Source organism: Centropristis striata, chromosome 2 (assembly GCF_030273125.1).
Source record: "Centropristis striata isolate RG_2023a ecotype Rhode Island chromosome 2, C.striata_1.0, whole genome shotgun sequence".
Lineage (NCBI taxonomy): Eukaryota > Metazoa > Chordata > Actinopteri > Perciformes > Serranidae > Centropristis > Centropristis striata.
In genome coordinates, this window is record NC_081518.1 from 25,689,212 (window position 1) to 25,712,329 (window position 23,118).

The window sequence follows — 23,118 nt, forward strand, 5'->3', positions numbered from 1 at the left end:
CGTCATAATGTGTCAGTGTTGGGTGTCAGCAATCTTTTATTGGAAGTGTTTGTACATTGGAGGCAGTTTGGGGTTCAATGTCTTGCTGAAACATCATTTAATCTAACTACCAACCAGTGGTCGAATGTAAATAAGTATATTCACTCAAGTACTGTACTAAAGTACAGTTTTGAGGTACTTACAGTATACTGAACTTGAGTATTTCCACATATGTAACATTATACTTCTACTTCACTACATTTTAGAGGCAAATATTGTACTTTTTACTCCACCACATTTAGATGACAGCTTTAGTTACTCTTCTGGTTGAGATTTAACATAAAAAACGTGATACGTTTTAAATGATTCTGCATGTTTAGAAATCAACAGTTAAATTAGCCCTATCTGGACAACAGTAAAATGCTGCGTACATGCACGGTCACCCATAAAGTTGGAATACTTTTGTTTTCCGACGCTTGTGTATTTCCATTTTATATAACTTTGAACTTCTACTTCACTACATTTTAGAGGCAAATATTGTAATTTGACTCCATTACATTTAGCTGACAGCTTTAGTTACTTTGCAGGTCAAGCTTTAACACAAAAACATGTAATACATTAAAAAAATATTACACATTCTTATATATTGAACAACATAACAGTACATTTCAGTCAGACAACTCACGTGATACAAAATGTGTTTATTGGACAATAAACATAGATTAGATTTGGCGTCTAGGCTCCGACTAAATCACTCCTCAGCAGTTACATGAGGTATTGAGGAGTGATGCAATAAATCCCCCAGTCGGAGCCTACAGGTGGATGCTGGGGTGGTGGTGGGACTGAGAAAGCAAGCGGCAGTACAGATGTAGCAGCAGCATAGGCAGGCAGAAGAGAGCGAGGATTACTCTCATCTTAAATAGAGCGCCAGATTGGATAGAGGGTGTGTCTTAGTGGAGGATGTATGAGGAGTGGGGCATGTCATGTATATGGCAGCACAGCTCGAGTTGCCTGCCTGAACTAGCTCGCAGGCGAATGATGAGTCTTAAAGAATGAGGAAAGTATCGTTCTGGAGGTATTCCACAGTTCAGGCATAGATTGTGCAGCTTCGATGAGAACCAGGATCTTGTCGGAGGTTTGGTCCACCAGTGATGAACAGAGGTGCTGAAGGATCCGTTGAGAAGTGAAGACTCAGGTATTCATCATGGAAGAAAAGGACAGAAGGTGAAATTAGTTTCTTGCAAGGATAATGTGAGTTGAAAGAATTTGATCTAGTAGTATAATTGCCACACCTTTGAAACCCATAGAGCCATTAGAAAAAAATGTATTCTAGCATTGAATATCATATAGTAAAACGACATTCCTTTGACCTTGACACCAACCTATGCACCATTGAAATAGATAACAGCAGTCTTGGTCATTGCCTGAGGATGGGCCTTTTAAGGCCTTTGAGAAGCAGCTGAAGTGAGGGATTCCCAAGAATGCTCTGGGAGGCTGGGTTTTGGCATCTTATATGGCACTGAAACCCTGCTAGCATGCTATGCTACTTGCACTTGCAGATGGCACGATCCTAATAAAAATACAATGAATGCCAAGCTACGGAGATCTTTATAGGTACAGGACTAAGGAGGAGGCTGGCGCAGAAAGAAGAAATACAAGGCTGAATCATGAGCTCTAATGGAGCTTTTGGTTAAACCAAGTCTCATATGTTTGGTGCAGAACATGCTATCTAGTGCAACTGCTATGTGTGACCTGGCACCGCGCCGTGAGGCCATTCCTCGAGAGCACAGCGGGTGCAAGAGGAATAAGCTATCTATTGGGACTGCTATGTGTGGGCCCGGCACCAGCCACCGTGAGGCCATTCCCATAGAGCACAGCGGCTGCAAGGGGAATATGCTATCTAGCGCAACTGCTATGTGTGGCCTGGCACCAGCCGTCTGAAATCCTTCAGAGGTTGGATTTGCTTAATCGAGAGTCAGCTGATAGAATGGAGGGCATGGCATGATGGAGGGCTTGGCCTTGAGGCATATAGTTTTGAACTTCATAGCATCAACTACATAATTCCCATGACCAGAGATGAAGGTAGCTCACAATATGAAGATATTAAAAGTGCATGACTATGTTAAACATCGCATGAGACTGTTTAATGGGTATTTAAGAGCAAACCTTATTGATTATTTCCACTGTAGGAGCATTGTTGCAGAATGCTATGATTGCTTTCTTGTACCTATACTACCCCACAGTAAATGTGTGATGGAGATATGGTATGCTCATAAAGAGCCTTGGATTTAAGTGGTTACTGAGGGACTGATTTTAGTTGACCAGGCATCTGCAAACCACTCATATTGAAGAATTCCCCCAAAACCAATTGAAGGAGCTGCATCGGCCTGAGAGAATTTGAAGACTCAATAGACATTGAAAATGCTGTTCCATTTTCACATAGCAGGAACCAGAACTGCAAATCTGAGCACAAACTTCACCTGAGATTACAGTGTCTTGAAGAGCTGGGTCTTCAGGAGGTTTTTTTTATTTTTTTTAAATTATTTTTTATATAAAAAGGTAGAGAGGGACGCCCCTGCTCTGGTTGGAACTGGTAGTGTGTTCCACCAGCGGGGAACAAGAAATGCAAAGAGTCTGGATTGCCTTGGACCAACAGGGGGCAGAGCCAGGCACCGTTCATTGGAAGAGCGCAACGGTCGTGAGGTAGCATATGTCTGAATCAGGGCGTTCAGGTAGGTAGGAGCAGTACCGGAGACAACTTTGTAGGCCAGCATTAGAGATTTGAATTTGATGCAGGCTGCAACAGGTAGCCAGTGGAGCTTGTTGAGCAGCGGTGTGACATGTGACCTTTTTGGCTGGTTGTAGACCATGCGCGCCGCCGCATTCTGGATCATCTGAAGCGGTTTTATTGTGCAGGCTGGCAGGCCTGTCAGGAGGGCGTTACAGTAGTCAAGTTTTGAGATGACGACAGCTTATGTCAAGGAATGATGCGCATGGCAAAGTTAAGGTGATCAATACAGCACATAAATCAACAGCTGTGCTCTCCTCTCATTAGAGGAGCTGTACAGGTCCCGCTGCCACGGAAACCTGCAGTATTCTGAAGGACTCATCCCACCCAGCACATCACCTGTTCCAACTGCTACCCTCAAGGAGGAGATACAGATACTAAAACCACAACAAACAGGCTGAAAGCAGCACATATCTCAGGGCTACTGCGATACTAAATGAACACTGGAGACTCTTTTATACACAAACATAAAAATCATTAAACTCGGCAATATCACATGAAATGTCACTACTAAATAAAAATATATATATATATATAAATATATATATATATATATATATATATACACATATACATACATACATACATACACACACACACATTATTATTGGTCAATTTATTCAGAATTTCCTTCTTTATTCCTGCTTAAATACTTTTCTTTGCAATGAATGGGATTGCGCACAAATTATGTTGCACTTTTAATAATGACAATTTAATTTATTAATTATATTTATTTATTTTATTGTTCTATGACACCTAGCTCATTGAATAATCTCACTGAATAAGCTTAAAACTACAGACATGCTGCAAGAGGTGGAGGGAAAGGAAAATCTATGACTAGAAATTATTCTAAAAGATGCAGGATGAAAGGGTATTTACAGGAGTTGTGAAGGATCCAGCATGCTTCAGATACAGATACGAAAGCATGGCTACTGCGCCAACCAAATGGCATTAAACCAGAAATTCAATTTGGAACACCATTACATGCTGAAAGGTGCCATTGAGAGGGGTGACGTGGCATGACTTAGGTAGCATCTGATATCTGCTTCCTCACCATGCACCGACACCTGTAGGCTTAATAATTTGGACATTATTAACAGAAGCATGGAACAAGCAAAAGGCTCTTGAGGAGCTAAGCTACACCAGATTTATGTCCTGGCCTGCCGAGATAAGCGCAGGTTTTTGTTTTTTTTTTCTTCAAGAAAGATATATTTATTAAAATTATATCATTATTCTTATATTATATTCAAATTAATTAAGCATTTATTAAATGATTGATACTCTTTTATACCATGGCAGACATATGCATCCAAAGCTCTTACTATAATTATTGATTTATGCCTGTTAAAACTATCCATCATTTGTTTATAAAAATCATTGTGCATATTTATTCATTTTAACGAAAGAATAAAATACCTTAGTATTTGATTCCTGAGGGACTCATGAATTGCTGCTGCAGGTGGCAGGGGTCTGGAGCCCATGGGTGGAGCTGAGACTGCATTTCCCAGGGTCGTGTGGGGTGTGACGTCAGCAGGTAGCGCGGGAGCACTGGCCGTGTCAGATTACGTCACGGTTGTTTACATTGGAGGCAGAGGAATCGGCGTTTTCTTCCAGGGATTAATTCCGCGTTGGTTACATTGATTGCTGACTTCATTTCACCAAGAAAAACAGGATGAATGCTTCACTGGGCACGGACTGCTTGATTCTTTTTGGAGGAACGTTGGCCGCAGGATGACAAAAGCCGGTGGGGAGCGGCGCGCGCACTTAGCTGCCGCTTCACCTGTTGCTCGTCTAACAATGAAGGTAGATGAAGAGCTCGTCGTGCTTGAGACCGCCAGTGAAAGAACTGAATGTTACATGCATGGAGTGTTTCCAGAATGCGTTGCACGGCCATCCGACGAGCCGCTTGCATTAAATGCGTGAGCTGTGGCGCGGCGAAGGCCCTTCCGCTTCGAGCCCGGAGTGAGACAGAAGCCTGAGCTGGTTCGGGGATAAAGCTGTATACTCTCCGGAGGTCTGAGACTTAATATGAATCGGAGACGTCTAAGGGCATGGCATCCAACGAGCCACGAGGTAGGTTGAAATCGCAGGAAAATGAACGCACACAAGGCTTACAGAGCTGAGAAAGCAAGCGGCAGTACAGATGTAGCAGCAGCATAGGCAGGCAGAGGAGAGCGAGGATTACTCTCATCTTAAATAGAGCGCCAGATTGGATAGAGGGTGTGTCTTAGTGGAGGATGTATGAGGATTGGGGCATGTCATGTATATGGCAGCACAGCTCGAGTTGCCAGCCTGAACTAGCTCGCAGGCGTCGCTCCATTAAGTACATGGTCACCCATGAAGTTGTAATAATTTAGTTTTCAGTCACAATCCTCTGTTAATTGTGGGTTCATTTCCATTGGGATATGTTTGGAAGAGATTAATGATAAAGTTTTAAGAAGATATACACTTTGTCTGTCAAGAATAAATCACATTGTCACAACAGTTTCATGGAAAGAGGTAAAAAAAAAACATCAGCACCAAAAATAATAATCTAATGACATATTTGGAATATAGAAAACAATCTGAATGAGTCATTCTGGATGAAGAGTACTTTTACTTTTGATACTTTAAGTACATTTTGATACTGATACTTAGGTACTTTTACTTCAGTAAGTTTTGAATGCAGGACGTTCTACTTGTAGTGAGTAATTTCACTGTGTGGTATTAGTACTTCTACTTAAGTAAAGGATCTGAACACTTCTTTCACCACTGCTACCAACCGTATGATTAATTAGGAACCCGCTCTATCACTTGAACTACAGTCACAACTCACTGTTCCTTTTGTTGAATTTTCCTTATTGCCACTTTGAAACCTTAATGAGAGAAATTCAAGATTTGGTAATTGAGGCTGATTGAACTATATGTCCAGCGGGCATCATCAGTTAAAACTGCTGGATCTGGGGAGGAAATATCCCACTAAAAGAACTTTGATCTCATGCATTTGGTTCCACCACTTCACTTTCAGAGAGTGCACAGCACTCCTTTAGACCCATTGTGTATATCAAGGTTTGATTTATTCAATTTGAAGTAATATCAATTTGTCTGGGCATTCTTCATATTGTAGTGCTTCAATTAATCTCTCAGATAATTCCCTCCCAGCATTAGAGGGTTCACTGTCATCATTTCCATCTGATTTATCAGATTGTTCTGCCGTTTTTGATTCAGCTTGAACAAATACAAGGAATGACAATGAATTAAATGACCAGAAAAGATTAGTGTTCAGGTGGGTGGGTTACTGCAGAGATGGGCTGCGACTCTATTATTATGCTGATAGTAATTCAGACTACTTCACATGGAATATTTCAACTCTTCTTTGAAACGCCAGGCCTTCCCAATTTCCTTGCGAGGATCAATAGAGTTCATCTAATCTCTTTTCTTCGAATAGCCTGAAGCCTTGTCAAGCATCTTACACAACTACTCACTCAACGGCTATTCAGCGAGCAGCGCGGAGAGGCAATATCTGGAAGGATACACTGAACAGACGCATGTGGTCAGGTCAAACGAGGATACAGACAATATTTCCATCAAAGAAAAATCTAATGCATGATAATAATACAGTGGTGCTCCCGGGCTGACACTAAATACCTAAAAAAAAAAAAGTTCTGAAAAAGATGGACAACTTATTTCACTTCTTCCTTTCTGTGTAGTACAGGCTGCAATACTCAGATGTTCCCCCTGTAGCAGAGGAAGGGAAATTGAACTGATCTTTTATTTAGGTAATGATATATAAGATTATAAGGAAAAGTCCTGCAATAAAACTGTCACTGCGGAAAAAACACATGATGCTGGATAAATGTACCTTAAGTAAGAAACATAAGTACGTACGTACACATGATTCTCAAAATTTGCCCCCTGTGTTATGATATTATATATTGTTAATCTATAACAATGCATCATATTTTATGAGCTGATATGTTTTGTATGTCAAATCTGAATGGGTAAAATAACTAATTACTGCAGCTTACAAATAAATGTAATGGAGCAAAAATTTACAACATTTCCCTCTAATTCAAGTAGAGTAGAAATATAAAGTACTGTAATATGGAATTACGTAATAAGAAAGTATACCTAAAATATTTACACACAAACAGTAGTTGTACTTTAATTACAGTGCCCTATGGAGATACATTTTTGCATAAAAGTTATACTTTCAAACCATAGACGGTATAAAGAATAATGGACATAATCACAGTGACGTCATCCATTAGTTTGTGGACAGCCCATTTGAAGCATCGAGTTCATCATTACTGCTGTTGCCATCTTTGTTTTGTGAAACCAGGAGAGACCATATTTTGACAGGTAGGCGCGTAACCATTGGGGTGCATCTAAAAATAAACTCTTAATGCAAAAACAAAATGAATGTTGCTCACCCTGGAGTGTCTTTTATTACAACCAAAGGCTGAACAAGACATTTTTAAATGCACAAAATTTTCAAATAAGTGTTCATGAACTGAAAACACATGGTGAAATGGTCAAAGTTCTGTGACAAAACACAATAAACAAGCTCACGGCTGTTTAGCTGTACACGTTGCCTTGGATACACAGTGTTCTGCTCCTATCTTGATTGACAGCTCGCCGTGTAAGCTTCCTTTCAATCAAAGGTAACCATTATCAAGTGATACCTCTAAATGGGACCATTATTTACACAATTAACATCCTATGGTCTTTAAGAAGATTTGAAAGTAGAGATTGAGACCATAATCTTGTAGCACTCAGTGCATGCAGGTGGCAGAAGTATTCAAATAGCAGTAGCATTTTAGCTTATAAGTAAAAAAAAAAAAAAAAAAAAAGAGGTTCTCTTAAAAAAAGGAGAATAAACTGTTGTCAAAGTTTGGGATTTTAATGTCTTCTGTTAACAAGAAATGTGACAGATATTGAACTTTAGGATGTTCCTCATAATGGTTTGCAAACTATCTATCAGAGGTTATGGCACCGTGGCAAAACAAATCAGAGTATTTTTTTTATTTTACAGTACTATGATCATATTAATGCCCTGCGATAGTCTGGCGTCCTGTCCAGGGTGTACCCCGCCTCTCGCCCAATGACAGCTGGGATAGGCTCCAGCCCCCCGCAACTCGATTGCGAATAAGCGGTTAATGGTAATGAATGAATGTTCATATTAACACCCTGGTTGGGTTCATCAGTAAGAACATATGAGATAATTTGTGTTATTGGGGTTGTTGGGGTCTCAAAGATAAATTGAGAGGGCTGACAGACAACCACTAGCCCACCATGTTTCCCATACCCAGTGTATGCTTACTGTACGCATACGATTATGTGTCAGAACAATGAAACAGTGACATGGAAGCAATCTTTTCACTTATGCATAATCCCCCTTTGACCTCAAGAGTCCTTAAGAAACTGCCAGGATGAGTTCAGCTCAAGCTGCCAGAAGTCATGTCAGACGTCTGGGGCTGTGTCATATTTAATAGCTTATCCACAGTGAACATTTGCTTTGCTAATGCCAGTAATATATACATCAGATGCGTCCGACAGCTAGATAAGTGTAGAAGCCCTGCCGCAATTTCTTGCAATGTGAGTTTTGTTTTTTTCTTGCTCTGAGAGAGCAGACAGGCCTGTCGGACAGTACGGACAGAGACTGTAATTGATTATGTTATGTGTGGAATCTGCTCATTAATATATGACAGAGGCTGTCAGATAAATAGACTCTTGAATGTGTTTTTATTTTATTATATAAATGCATTTTTAACTTATAAGGAAGACCCTGGAGGAAAAATCAATTGAATAAGAGATTAAACTGCTAAAGCGTCTTTTCATAAATAACAGTTTTTAATGGTCAGGAAAAAAAATTAGAGACATGGGGAGAGAAGAAGGTCCCCCAAGAATCATTTAATTATTCATTATTAAGTTTTGGGATTTTTATAGCTGAGCTGACATTGAACGACAAGCCAAGTTTCTTTCTTTTTTTTAAAGTCCATTCTGCTTGATTAACAGACCTTTTTTGGAAGCCTGTTTAACATAAATTATGTCAAAACCTACAGAGTGGAAAAGTTAAGCAGCAAATATTTTCTAAATTATTTAAATCTTGTCAGAAACTGTCTAATGGCTCTGTACTATATGCAGCGATGGATTATCTTGATTTTGCGATAAGGCTACAGCCTGTTGGAGCTTTTGCTGTGGATGTGCCCACTACTTTTAATATAAGTTACATGTAGAGCGCCAACTGAGGAAAAGAAGTACAATGCTTCCAACAGCTGGTGTTTGGTGTGTAATTAATTCCAACACTAACAACTGAATATTTTCAAGTTCATAACTCTGTGTGAGCCAAGCAGAACCCCACGGGACACATGAATAACTATGCACAACGTGTGCGTGCATGTGTGCAGCACCCTGAAAAATAGGGCTCCCCAGAAAGCCCCGGTGTACTTCAAACACTGGAATTTATCATGCATGTAATGTTTTTTGTGCAAATATATTGAACACTGAGTGCTAATTTTCTTTACATTAAATAATGATGAAGGGGATTAAAACAATCTTGATGTTATTCCTTCTGAGTGGCAGACAAAAAATTCATAAATAATAATAATACTTGACTGCCACAGCTGCAGGCTGCAAAAAAAGCCTATTTGTATACCCAAGGTCCAACAGTGGTGAAGTCTAAAAATCAAGATTTTCTATAACCCATTATTTTCACACATCAGTAGTATGTATAGTGAAGTAGAGTGAATAGAGACATATGGTTCAAAGCTGTTTCTCACACCAATTTCTTCAAAAGCAGAAATGATGTGGCACTCTCAAGGTCTGTTGCCTTCAGGGTGAACAGGTTGTAATGGTCTATAAGAGAGCTAGATGAATAGTGATAAAGTCCAACATTATTTTATAAACTAAACAAAAGAAGTAGCCGAAATGAGGTCTGGAGAGTTTCTAATGAAGCCTCTCATCCACAGCATTAATTCAACAAGCTTTTGTTCCTGTGGTGCAGCTGAGTGTAACACCGTGCTGTTTTCTCTGCCTGCTCCAGTAAGGAGGATTGACATTATCCATGATGCACGTTTTGATGCAAGATGAAGCACTTCTATATTTGGTGTCTTGCTAAACATAAATCTTGTGAAAAGTGTATTAAAAACTAGACTTTGAAGACAACATTTCACTGAAGAAAAAGCCATGTTGCTATCTCTCTCTTTCATTGTTTTTTTCATTGTTTGGCTCTGCAGGAACACTTCATCGTGGCTTTTAATTGACAAGAATAATTAAGTCATATTTTCACATATTTCATATGCCAAAGCTATTTAAGCAGTGATGCAACATGTTGTATTTTTTTCTTGTCATCACAATGAAGCTCATTGGCCTTTTAAGCTGAAATATGTTGTGACAACAATCTTGTACCACCCCTGATTGGTGTCAGACGGCGTGCGTGCCACGGCCATCGCGACTCTACTTATTGGTAAATAAAAATGTCAACTCTACCTGCAGCGCACTTCTGATTATTTATTTTAACTTTGTAGTCACAGACGGCAGTGTGCTGCCTGCGAGGTGGTTGGTCTCTCCAGTTTAACAGTGGTAATTGAATTTGTTAAAGACATCAAATATGCAGTATGGCAGAGTTAATTGTGCATTACCACATTCACACTCCATGGTGTTAATGTGAGGGAAAACTTAAATTAAATTTAGAAATGTGTCACCAGAAGAGTTGGTTTCTGCAACTTTGCACTCAGGCTAAAAGGATGCGACGCTGATGTGTGTCGAGCGGTGTGAAGGTTGACCTAGATGGGCACTAAATGTCAACACTCGGGTCTGGCGACATATCAGCACTTTATAATGTGTGAAAATAACTGCTGAGTTAAGTCAGATAGAACGTTTTTGAGTGATGAAGTCCTTGCCTATTTACGTTTTTGGTCAATTTTTAGTCAACTCTTTATTTTCCTTATTTTATTATATATATATATATATATTTATTTATATATATATATATATATATATATATATATATATATATATATATATATATATATATCACACCTTTCCATTCAATGGTTTTTATTTATTTATTTTTATTATTATTTTCAACATTGTATTGCACTGCGTGAGGCAAAAGGTGGTCACATCAGATACTGACTGGTGTTTTGACCCCCCTAGACCCCCCCCCCCCCCCAAAAAATCAAAACTGCATATTTTAGAGTGGCCTTTTATTGTAGCCAGCCTAAGGCACACCTGTGCAATAATCATGCTGTCTAATGAGCATCTTGATAAGCCACACCTGTGAGGTGGGATGGATAATCTCGGCAAAGGAGAAGTGCTCACTATCACAGATGTAGACAGATTTGTGAACAATATTTGAGAGAAATATTTTGAGTTTGTAGAAAAAATTTCAGCTCATGAAAAATGGGAGCAAAAACTAAAGTGTTGCGTTAATGTTTATGTTCAGTCGAAATAAGAATATTGAAAACAAACGACCCAAAAGGCAACTGTACAATAAACAAATGTACATACTGAAAATACAAGTACAAGTACAAACCAGTATAGATAATCAGAAAGTGCAGTTGATGACAGCTTTGCACACTTCTGTTACTCTCTCATTCTGATTCATGAGCTGCTCACCTGGAATGGTTTTCCAACAGTCTTGAAAGAATTAATTTGTGGAATTTCTTGCCTTTTTATTGTGTTTGAGACCATCAAAGGATAAATGTGGCTACTAATCTGAAATATAAAACATATTCTGGTTTGTTAATTCAATATGTGTTCCATTATGGTTTTGATGTCTTTAATATAAATCCAAGATGTAGAAAATACAATAAAAATAAAGAAAAAACTGAATGAGAATGTGTGTCCAAACTTTGCTGCTGTATGTAAAAAAGAACATGGTGATGTATTTAAAATGATCATGAGTGACACCAGTGGTCTGTCATCCCTTTGTGTGATTTGTAGTCAAAGTATGACTCCACAGGAGACATGGATCAGTGCTAAAGGCCCTGTGGCAGACTGAGAGATAGATTTTGTACAACTTATTCCTGTGCTATTTTCATTTTCCTTAATGAAAAATATGAGCAACATGTCAATGCAAAAACTCCTCGGAAGTCCTCGGAATGACAGCGCTGCGGGAATAACACGTTGGGACATATGTGGCACGGTGTATCACATTATGCATAATGCACTGTGACATATAAGCTCCAGAGGATCTCATTTTCACTCTGAGTATGTCCCCGGGCTAAACTATGTCACGTTTCACGACAGCTGCCAGTTCTGCATGTCGTCGAACGGTGGTCCTTCTGCAGGGGCAAGAGGAGGTGCGACTGTGAGGAATTGATACTCGGCCAGTTTTCCCTCGCTGAATCACAAAACAAGTGCCATCCCAGCTCATTACCTCTGCTCAGTGTGCATGTACTGCATGTGTTGGAGTGTACAGTACACCGTGCAGGTGTGCGTGGGAGTGAGAATTGAATTGCAGAGAAGAAACAGAGGCCAGAATATGTGCGAAACTGCCACTTTTTTAACTGAATGTAGGTTTTTGCTTCTTGCAAAATTATAGTGTTGTAAACAGGTCGACACAAATGTCAACCGCATGGTGGTGCTGGAGGAAAGGTCATTAAAGGTCGTGGAATTGATCCTCTGGGGACTCTTAATGTTTGTACAGAAATACAATGAAATCCATTGAATAGCTAAGATATTTCAGCCCAGCAAGAAAATAAACCAAATTCTAAATATATACAGATGCAGCTGTGTTGTGGATGATTGCCAGTGTTGTCAGTCCGTGCCACGACACAAAATGAGAATTGTGGATGCAGACACATCATTTATAAGTAGATGTCAAGGGCCTGGATCATTTTATAGAACATGTTTAAGCTCTGTAATGAATGATTAACAAATCATCAAACAGTATGTCATAGCAAAGATGCATAATCTAAGAAGCGTTAACATGTGGCTCCTCCCTTTATTTCTACAGCTGTCACTTACCTTAGAGCAGTTTAAACATGCAACAAGCTCAAAACTGTCTGCTGCACAAATCAATTAAAGCATATATTGACAGAGCTCAACACATTTATTAGACCACAGGTTTGTGCCACAGCTGTCCTAAATGTACAACATTAGTAATTACCCAAATCATTTTTTATGTTTCTGTAATGGTTAATACACCAGTATGGTGAAGCTCTTTACCACAAATTATATTTTTAATGCTAAAATAAAATTATTGTTATCCATGCGTTTTCAAATTGAAATTATAGTTATTTTCTGGTATCCCTGAACAGAAGAAATATTTTTTTTAATTTTTTAAAAATTGAATAATTTTTTTCAACTGAATGTAGCTTTTTGCTTCTTGCAAAATTATAGTGCTATAAACACGTTGACACAAATGTCAACCGCATGGTGGTGCTGGAGGAAAGGTCATTAAAGGTTGTGGAATTGATCCTCTGGGGACTCTTAATGTTTGTACAGAAATACAATGCAATCCATCGAATAGCTAAGATATTTCAGCCCAGCAAGAAAATAAACCAAATTCTATGTATTCTATGTTAAATGTACAGATGCAGCCGTGTTGTGGATGATTGTCAGTGTTGTCAGTCTGTGCCATGACACAAAGTGAGAACTGTGGATGCGGACACATCATTTATAAGTAGATGTCAAGGGCCAGCTGGTGGATGCACGCCCCCCTCTCTCCTCCTGTATCCAAATCGTCCCTGTGGTTCACATTCACAGCCAACTCGTCACCTAATATCATTGAGCTGTCTCCAACATCGAGCAGCAAATCTATCATCGGAGCACTGCGACATAATAGCCAAATGTGTTATCTCCACCTAAATTAAATTAATGTGCCATCTATAAGCCATAATTGCTCGTGGCAATATTGCATTTTCAAAAAAATGCCTGCGACGAGAGGTGAAAACTAACTTACCTCACCTGCAGCAGTGCCAAAAAAGCACAGGCTGGTGCTGAAGGGCAGACAGACAGACACACTCCTAAACAATGTCTGAAAGGTAGTGCAGTAAATAATAATCTGTTTAAAAAACAGAAAAAAAGAAAAAGGATGGTAGCACTTACCCCTTATGAGTATGTCCCAATTTGCATTTTGCTTTTCTTCCAGTTTTGACTCATAAAAATACTGAAACAGCTTGTTGAAGATTCAGTGTAAAACATCCTGCACAGTCCCAAAAGAAATGTAGTTCATATTGTCTATTGTGCTCATTAATTACCCGGCTCAGAAGGTTCTGTTTTTCAGTTTGGTTTGTTTGTGTTTCAGCAGGATTTTTGATAAAATGACTGTCTCGATTTTCTTGAAACTTAGTTGAAGGGTGTCAGACGGGCCAATGGAATTCAATTCAATTTTGGAGTGGATCCAAATCACGAAGGGGATATAAAAATATATTTTTCTTTTTTTGTTAACATTGCGAGAAAGGGCATGTTGTTGGTGGAGGTTTGTGCTCTCCAAGTGCCCTTTTAGTTCTTTAAGTTCTAGCTGTTTCATGTTTGAGTTGACCATCATTTAATTTGTCCTACTTTTTTGTTTTTTGATAAACCAGAGACATCTCTCTGTGTATAAAAGACATATTTGTTTTCACTTGGACTATTTGAGATTTGTCATGATAATGGAGTACATTGTGAGTTCAGAAATTGGATGATGTACCCTGCAATTGTTTCATAATGTTGACTGTTTGATACTGTGGCGTCTCCCTGGTGGATCTTCTCAGGGCTGCCTCCCACGTAGCAAACATTGTGATGAGGCTTTCTGGTCCATTCGCTGTGCAGTTAGGAGATTACTGCCTTCATAAAGCCCAGCAAGACTAAAGTCTTGGCGATGCTCAGGACCACCCCCCTGGCATCCACCATCATGCTGTTTCAAAGTCTGTTAGATCACACTCTAAGCTCACACACTGTAATCATTTCACATGCTAAACCAGTGTGGAAAAGCAGTCTCTGTTTCTGTTTATACTGTACATATAAGAAGACTGTTTTCTGTGGTCAGAGGGTTTAGTTTCCTTGAACTAAAGCTGCTGAATGAATATTCATTGCTCTCACTTCCGTTCTGCTGGATGGGTTTGAAGAATAGACCCTCTACTACAGGTAATTAGCTCATTGATAAAGCCATTAAGAATTTTTAATGTGTTGTTGGGTCAATGAAAAGCTTTAATAAATCTCCACTAGTTGCTTTGATGAAGTTGAATCTAATTGCATTTGTTTCTTTGGATAAAACAGAAGTGCTACAAGCTTAGTTACGCAACAGTGGTGATCATTTATCTGTCTGTAAAGTTATGAGATCACCTTTAGGATTATTTTATAAAACATGTTCAAGCATGAATGATTAACAAATCATCAAACAGCATGTCAAAGCAAAGATGCAAAAACTAACAAAAAGATAAAATAAGATAAGATAGAACTTTATTTATTTAAGGAAATTCTGGTTCCAGATTGCTCCAAAATTACAAAAACAATTACAAAAACAATCACAATATAGGATAATACAGTCATGGAAAAAAATTATTAGACCACCCTTGTTTTCTTCAATTTCTTGTTCATTTTAATGCCTGGTACAACTAAAGGTACATTTGTTTGGACAAATATAATGATTTCAACAAAAATAGCTGATAATAATTTAATTAAAAAGCTGATATCTAGCCATCTTCCATGGTTTTCTTGATAATAACCAAACGCATTATAACATCAGGATATATAACAATAAAACAATAGCATTAAAATGAACAAGAAATTGAAGAAAACAAGGGTGGTCTAAGAATTTTTTGGACTGTATAATCAAAACAATGAACAAAAAAGGTAACAATAAAAATATATAATATATAAATATAACAATATAAAAATAAAGTGTCTATGGATTAAAGTGGGTAGAGGGCAGATGACATGGCAGGATGTCATATACAGATATATTGAACATGATAATGAACATAATATAGTCTGTGGTGTTGGAAATTGTATGATGTTAATATCAGTCAGTTTTTGTGATATATTAGATTTCCTCCCTGCAGAAAGGGGAGGAGTTATACAGTTCGATGGCCACAGAAGAGACCTCCTGTGGCGTTCTGTGGTAATCTTGGGTAACCTCAGTCTACAGCTGAGGGTGCTCCTATAGGACTCCAGAGTGGCGTGCAGAGAGTGAGGGGTGTTGTCAATGATGCTCAGCAATTTCCTCAGCATCCTCCTGTCTGACACCTCCACAACAGACTCCAGTTCCACTCCCAGGACAGAACCAGCCTTCCTGATGAGATTACTGAGTCTGTTAGTGTTAGCGTGTAGCTCCTCCCTTTATTCCTGTAGCTGCAACTTAACTTAGAGCAGTTTAAATGTGCAACAAGCTCAAAACTGTCTGCTGTACAAATCAATTAAAGCATGTTTATTTATACGTGTAGTGCTTAACAAATTCATTAGACCACCGGTTTGTGCCACAGCTGTCCTAAATAAACAGCATTAGTAATTTCCCAAATCATTTCTATGTGTCTGTAATGGTTAATACACCAATATGTAGAAGCTCTTTAATCAAAATGTTATTTTTAATGCTAAAATATAATTATTATTGTTATCCATGCATTTCCATATTTACTGTTTTACAAAAAAACTGTAAAAATAGTAAAGCACATTATTATTTCTTCATTAAGATGTCAAATTACAGTTATTTACTTGCATTCCTGAACAGAAAAATTAGTTTTAGTGGTTAAATGTTATGCTTGATTAATTTCTGACTTCGGCTCAAATCGGGCTATAAAAAGGTTAATTCAGTTTGTTTTTGCCGAATAAATAACAATAACATTTTTAGTTTTAAACAAGCTTGTGCATCGTGTGCAATATATCTGTATATTACATCATGCCATGTCATCTGCACTCTACTCACTTTACTCCTTAGACACTTTAGTCTTGTCTTATCTTATCTTATCTTATCTTATCTTATCTTATCTTATCTTATCTTATCTTATCTTATCTTATCTTATCTTATCTTATCTTATCTTATCTTATCTTATCTTATCTTATCTTATCTTATCTTATCTTATCTTAGCTTAGCTTAGCTTTTGAAAGATTTCTAAAAAAATTATATTTTCTCATTTTTATGATTGGTGGTCTAATAAATGTGTTAAGCACTGTATGTGTAGGCCCTCATATCATGTAAGTGCATGTGGTGCAGCGTGTCCTCTTCACTGCATGCTGCTGTTTCATCAAGTCTTTTCTGCACTGAAATAAAAAGTCTGAGACAGTCAATCTAATTTAAATGACAGTAGAGACTGAGATCTCCACCAAACGACCTTCTCCTAACTGCAGATGCAATTTTAGTTCTTTCAGACCACAGTGAAGCTTTTGTCATGGCTGATCGTGCTGTTTTATTGGGTCATCTCCAGATCTGGATGGGTACTTTGGGTTAAGCATTAAGTTGGTTTAGGACCATTCTTACTAACAGATCATTGTCAATTAAAAAGGGAAATGCCTTCCCTTCGAGCACTGTTATCACCCTGCGGGCCCATTCTCTTGTGTTTTTACATGCTTTCTCCGGGCTGTGTCGTTTACTGACTTCCTTTTAAAATATACAGCGGTGCATTTTACAGAAACTCGATTTGGAGAGAAAGATCTCAGTATTGTGGCCTCTTACATAAAGCCTGTGATCAGAATCCTTTGTGTTAACTTTGATTGACCTTACTTTTTAGAAATGGCCTGCACTGTAGATACTTGTTTGCTTTATGGGTGTTTGAGTTCAGGACTGATTCTGAAAGAAAATAACATTAGGCTTTTTTCATAACGTCATATAGGGATACTAACTTTATATTTTTTCTCTGACCGATAGCTGACCCACATTAACCTTGAATGCTGTGGTGCCGTAGTTACGCCATAATTATTTTTGTTAGGCGAGTGGCGTTTATTTCATCAGCCTTTTGTCACTTTATGTGACATATCTCATTTAAAACATCACCAAAACACTGTGAAAGCCATGATTGATTCTGCTGACAAAAAAATAGTCACATGACAAATATTCACTGAAATTTCTATAGAACTTCAGGCTGTTTACACATATCAGAGAGGAGAGGACAGTAAAAGTTGGAAATGCAAATAGTTTAATATGTATAGCATATGGAGACGTTTTTACTATAGTTTTGCACGCCTTATCCTTCATATTTTATTTATTTATGTTTTTGTTTTGTTTTTAGCCATACTAAGTGTTTGTTTTTTGTTTAGTTTTCTGTTAATTCCTTTTTTTCTGTTTATTCTTGTTTATCCCTTATGCATCTTCAGTTGTGGCCCTCCCAATTTCATTGTGTAGGTGGCTTTATAATAATGATAACAACTATCTTATCTTAAGACCTATTTCTACCACTGATTATATATGATAATATAATTGGATTATAATGCAAGTAAACCCAATGAACTTTTAATTCTAAAGATTATTCCCCTGCTACCTTTCATTCTAAATATTAATAGATATCTTAATCTCAGTTAGCAGCAACCCTCCAACTCCAAACCCACACACCCGCTCACAAACATCCATACACACACATATTCACTGACACACATGCACACACAGTTTTGCTTGAGCACTGATTTGGCCTTTTTCTTTTTTCTCACTACACACCCACACTTTATGTTGAAGCCCTCGCATCTGGTCTTTCTTTTTTGTTGATTGTTTGTTTTTGATGGAGTTGGATGAGTTTGCATGATAATGATTTTGGTTATTATCAAGAAAACCATGGAATATCAGGTCAGGTCATATGTATATCAGCTCTTAAATTAATTTTTTTTGTTTGTTTTTATACATCTCATGTAAATGACGTAACACACTGTATCCAACACACTCTCCGGCTCGTTTAAGAATCTGCAGCGAGGATCCTAACACGAAACAGCGAGGCCTGTTGACCTCTACTTTGGCACCTCTCCACTGGATGCCAGTCAAATGATTTTAAAGCTTTGCTGATCATGTTTGAAGTTCAGTGGGGGTCTGGCCCTGAGCTACAATGCTGACCTTTTAGTTGCCTATGAGCCTGAGTGCACTTTGAGATCCTCAGACAGGACACTCCTGAGCGCTCTCCAGCCTCGTCTCAAATCGAGAGGCAACCAAGCACTCGCTGTCAGAGCTCCTCAACAGCCGAGTGCCCTGCTGGAGAAACCAAAGCCTACTGAGTAAATAGCACTTTTTTATAATGCGGCTAAAAATGTTCAGGGAACATTAAGTGCAGACACCGGTGGCCTCACTCCTTTTCTTTGTGTTCTTTTTTTTTTTTTTCAGAACAAGAGCCTGAAAACTAAACTGCTCTCTGGACACAAACTTTGTGACGCCTATGCTGAAGAGGTAAGGATTTTCAATTAGTGCATTCTGTTTTATCATGTACATAATTAATTCTCAGCTGCAGCTACTTAATTGTTCATTGTTCATGGAATAGGTACAATTCATGATAAGACATTGCAGACGGATTCTGTTCTCTTGTGAGCAAGCGATGTTAACCAAATACAAATGATATCTAAGTGAGACAATTTGGTCTTTGAAATTAAATAAGTTATTCAGTATCTTTCGGATCATTTATTTAACTGTGTTTAAGAAACTCTTGGTGGGAAAGAAAAGCACTCAAGGTTAGAAATAGACTGTTCCTGTCTCTCTGTCTTGCCCAGTGAATCTCAGAACAACTTGTCTCTAACAGCTCTTTGATGGCGGCACAGAGCAATCTGAGGAACTCAGGTTGTAGTGAGAGCAGCTTTGAGTACATTTTGCCTGTGCCATTTTTGCTGTCACCTACTTTTTCTTCTTTCTCTACTTTTGCTCTGCTGATCGTTGTTACGGTCAGCAGCGTCCAGCCGGTTCACATCCTTAGTGAAGCCCTGAGCTGAGCTTTGAACTGCTGCTTCCGCCTTCCTGCTGACCAATGCTCATGCTCTAATTTAGCCATGTAAGATCTTACAGCGGCAGCGGCTCCTACGGGCGTCCTGATGACATGCCCAAGTGAGTGCAGCTGGTGCTGTGTAATCACAGGCTCAATAGTTAGACAGTTGTGCAGTTGGTCCCTGTTTCCAGGCTCCGGTATGTGAAATAACTTTAGATTTTTACAACATAGAGCTGTGTGGGGATGCAGACAGGTTGATAGATGGCAACCTTGTTGTGCAGATGGAGATTTTCCTTCACAAAGACCCAGGGCTAGACCTCCTGTAAGGCTGCTGAGGCTTGTTTCGTCAATGCTACGGTGAATATTGAATGTGAATGACAGAACAGCTGTTAGTGGACTGTATTTTCAGGTGAAGGCTAGGAATTCAGATTAGTAATCTGTACTTAGTAAAAAATATTTGTGCCTCAATTAGGCTGATTTTTCTCACTTGATCAGACACAAATTTACCTTCACACCTATAGCCCATTATAGAGAAGGTCAGTCCTGAGGTAAGCCTGTCTTTCATTAGCTTTCAGCTTGAAGTGATGTTTATTTCACCAGCCTTTTGTCACTTTATTGGACATGTAATCACCAAAATAAATATTCACTGAAACTTCTACTAAACTGCAGGCTGTTTACACAGATCAAAGAGGAAAGGACAGGAGAGTTTGGAAGAAATGCAAATAGTTTAATATGTCTAATATGTCGAGATCCAATTTTATTTTACAATATCCATGACACTTGTGGGCACTTGGAAAAGTATTTTTATATAAATCCATTTGTTGTTGTTTTTAGGAGAAATTCAACTCGTGTTTTTTTCTTTTTTTAATGATTTATGTCATTATATCTGTGTTATTCTGTACAAAATACATTATTATACATGTTATTCACACTTCTAGCCATGATTGTGCTGATTCCATAGAGCTGCAGGACTTATTTATTGCAGTGAAAATACAAGCCACAGTGAGTAAAATCTAAAAAGAGCACAAAAAAGCACCATGAAACTATTTGGGGTTCAGAGGATTAAAACTTGAAACATTCAACTATATACATTTTCTCTCTAATTGCAGCACCTCTTAAGTGCAGCATGCAGCTGGTTTATTAGGTACAACTAGCTAACAAATGCAGTCCAACTCAACAGACTTGCAATAAATCCCACCTTCATGAGGGTTATAGTGTTGTTATAACTGCATTAGGTTTAGATAGATGTACTCAATTAACCTGCAACTGAGCACAACATGGCTTAAAACAAGTATTTCTATCAGGCATCAGTGCTTCAGGATTTCAAAACATGTAAATATCTATCTTCACTCTAATAAAAAATGCAGTTATTTGCATATCCATGACTGGTCAGATTTGTTTATTGTACACAGACATTACTAAGTTACAAGCTGTCCAGTAAAGTGTCCTGACACAACAGCAAATGAAGCTTGACATCCACATGAGACAGAGTCAACAAGACAAGGACAAATAGAAAGAAAAGGATAGCCTACAGGGAATTGTTTCATTATTAGGTGGCGCCTCAGCTCTGAGCTGCTTAACATGGGTACTTCCCACTAACCTGGCTAGCCTCAGCTTTCAGTTCCTATTGTTACAATAAGCGAACGCTGTTATTTTGAGAATTAACATGAAAATGAGCAATCTCGGCACAGAAGATGGAGACTTTCTGGGCAAATCGTTTTTGTCTCGAGCCCGTAATGCTGTTGCTCTAACAAACTAAAGATACACGCACACTGCAGCCCAAAGGTCCACAAAGAGAATTTAGTGTTTGGAAAGCACTTGATGTTGAAGAGCTTTTCATCGACCCTGAAGTCTGCTCCCAACACTAAGGTTATTCTTGAGTTCCTATTGAGACACAGGAAATTGGCGCTGAAGATTACAGGCTTCTTTCCTTCTACAAATCCTCCAGCTGAACATCCCTGACATTTCACTAGCTAAGCTTATCCAAGCCATCATCACATATTCAAACTCTGAAATGATGATGGCACATTTGACTATGCAGCCAAGTCTGATTATAACACTTCAGGAAAGAGCTGGAAAGAGTACAAAGGCTCTGAAGAGGTCCTGATTGAAGTTGTCGGTCAGTCACACAGCCAGAATATTCCTAGCAACAGCAAAGGGAATGATCTAAGTGGTGATAAATTATGACTGCTTGGCTTTGTGCTCGCGGATGATAAAATATTACGCTCAGTATGTGTTCTTGTCCGGCTCTTCTTTGTGTGACAGATTATTTCTGCAGAAGGCGAGTAGACCTCGAGCTCTTTAGGGAGCAAATAGCTGCGAGAATTTCCTTGAACACAGGTGGATCACTGTGGGTCATTGTCTTTAATTCCCTTGGGAGGCTATAAAAATGAAGTAAATCAGTGAGAGGAGCGTTCTTACAAGCCCCTGCTTCCATCGAGGAAAGTTATTTATGTTTAAAGGAGAAGGGTTGCAGACTGAACCCGTAATCACGCCGTAATGACTGCAGAATCACAGAAAGAGATGGATACTAACAATTGCCTCCAGAGCAGGTAATTGCAAACAACATCATTCTATTACAAGTTTGTTTATTGGTAAAGAGGTTAGAAATGCTTACTCAAACATAACTTCTGCTTACAGGCTCTAAATTCTAATATTTGTCCTGTCTGTTTGAAAACATCATAGTTGAACCTAGATTAACCCATAAGGGAGAAAAAAAACAACTTTTACTTAATTGTCTAGAAATCATCTTTTCATGCTTCAAAGATTTTTTCAATTAAGATTTATTCAGAGCATTGAATGAGTGAGAGTTTAAAGAGGAAAAAAAAAGCTTCAGATAAAATCTTTGAATCTTAAATCAGCGCTTTGAAGCCATGTCCAGGAACTGAGATTAGGCCTGATCTCTTTTTTTATAGCTGGCCTTGGATAAACTTTCTAAGCATAAGCTCCTTTTGTTGCACATGATACATTTAAAGAGTTTGTATGAGTAAACGGAAGCTTTTCCTTTATGTGTGATTTTTTTTCCGTTCTCATCTTGTGGAAATTGGCTTTGGGAATTCCCGCATTGTATATTGGAATACATTTCATTTGGTGTGGTAATCGTTTTTTAGAAAGCTGCTTTAACTTGTGCTTCGCTGTGTGAGGTGGTGGATCAGGCTTTGTGCTCTTAATCTGTGTTGTGTGGTGAAAACTACTCTGCTGAAAAGACATGAAATTACATGTTAACAACACTGTAAAGAGGCTGCATGGCTGCTTTTATAGTATTGTGCCTGGGCTGATCCTGTATCTCCACTGACTGTAAGCAGTATAACTGAGAGAGGCAAACTGGCCATTCATTTGTGTAAAAAAATACAAATTATATTAAAATAATGTTGTCAACAAGTTTCTCTTGAGCATGAGATTGCATGTATCAATAAGTTTACCTATAGGTTACATTAAAAAAATAAGTATAAGATAAAGAATATCTACACAAATGAATGTATGCTCTTGGACAACACAATATAGTGATGCTTGATTATGAACAGCATCATTTTGTAGCTTCAAAATATGCAAAAG

The 23,118-nt window shown here is 38.4% G+C and overlaps 1 protein-coding gene across 1 annotated transcript in view; it reads left to right on the forward strand.

The window, feature by feature from the left end:
• Window positions 1–23,118, forward strand: part of luzp2 (leucine zipper protein 2) — a 196,366-nt gene that overhangs the window by 127,668 nt on the left and 45,580 nt on the right. Inside the window, exon 6 of the mRNA XM_059347564.1 lies at window positions 18,975–19,037. Coding sequence (XP_059203547.1) covers window positions 18,975–19,037 — 63 coding nt within the window. The remainder of the gene's footprint in view (window positions 1–18,974; window positions 19,038–23,118) is intronic.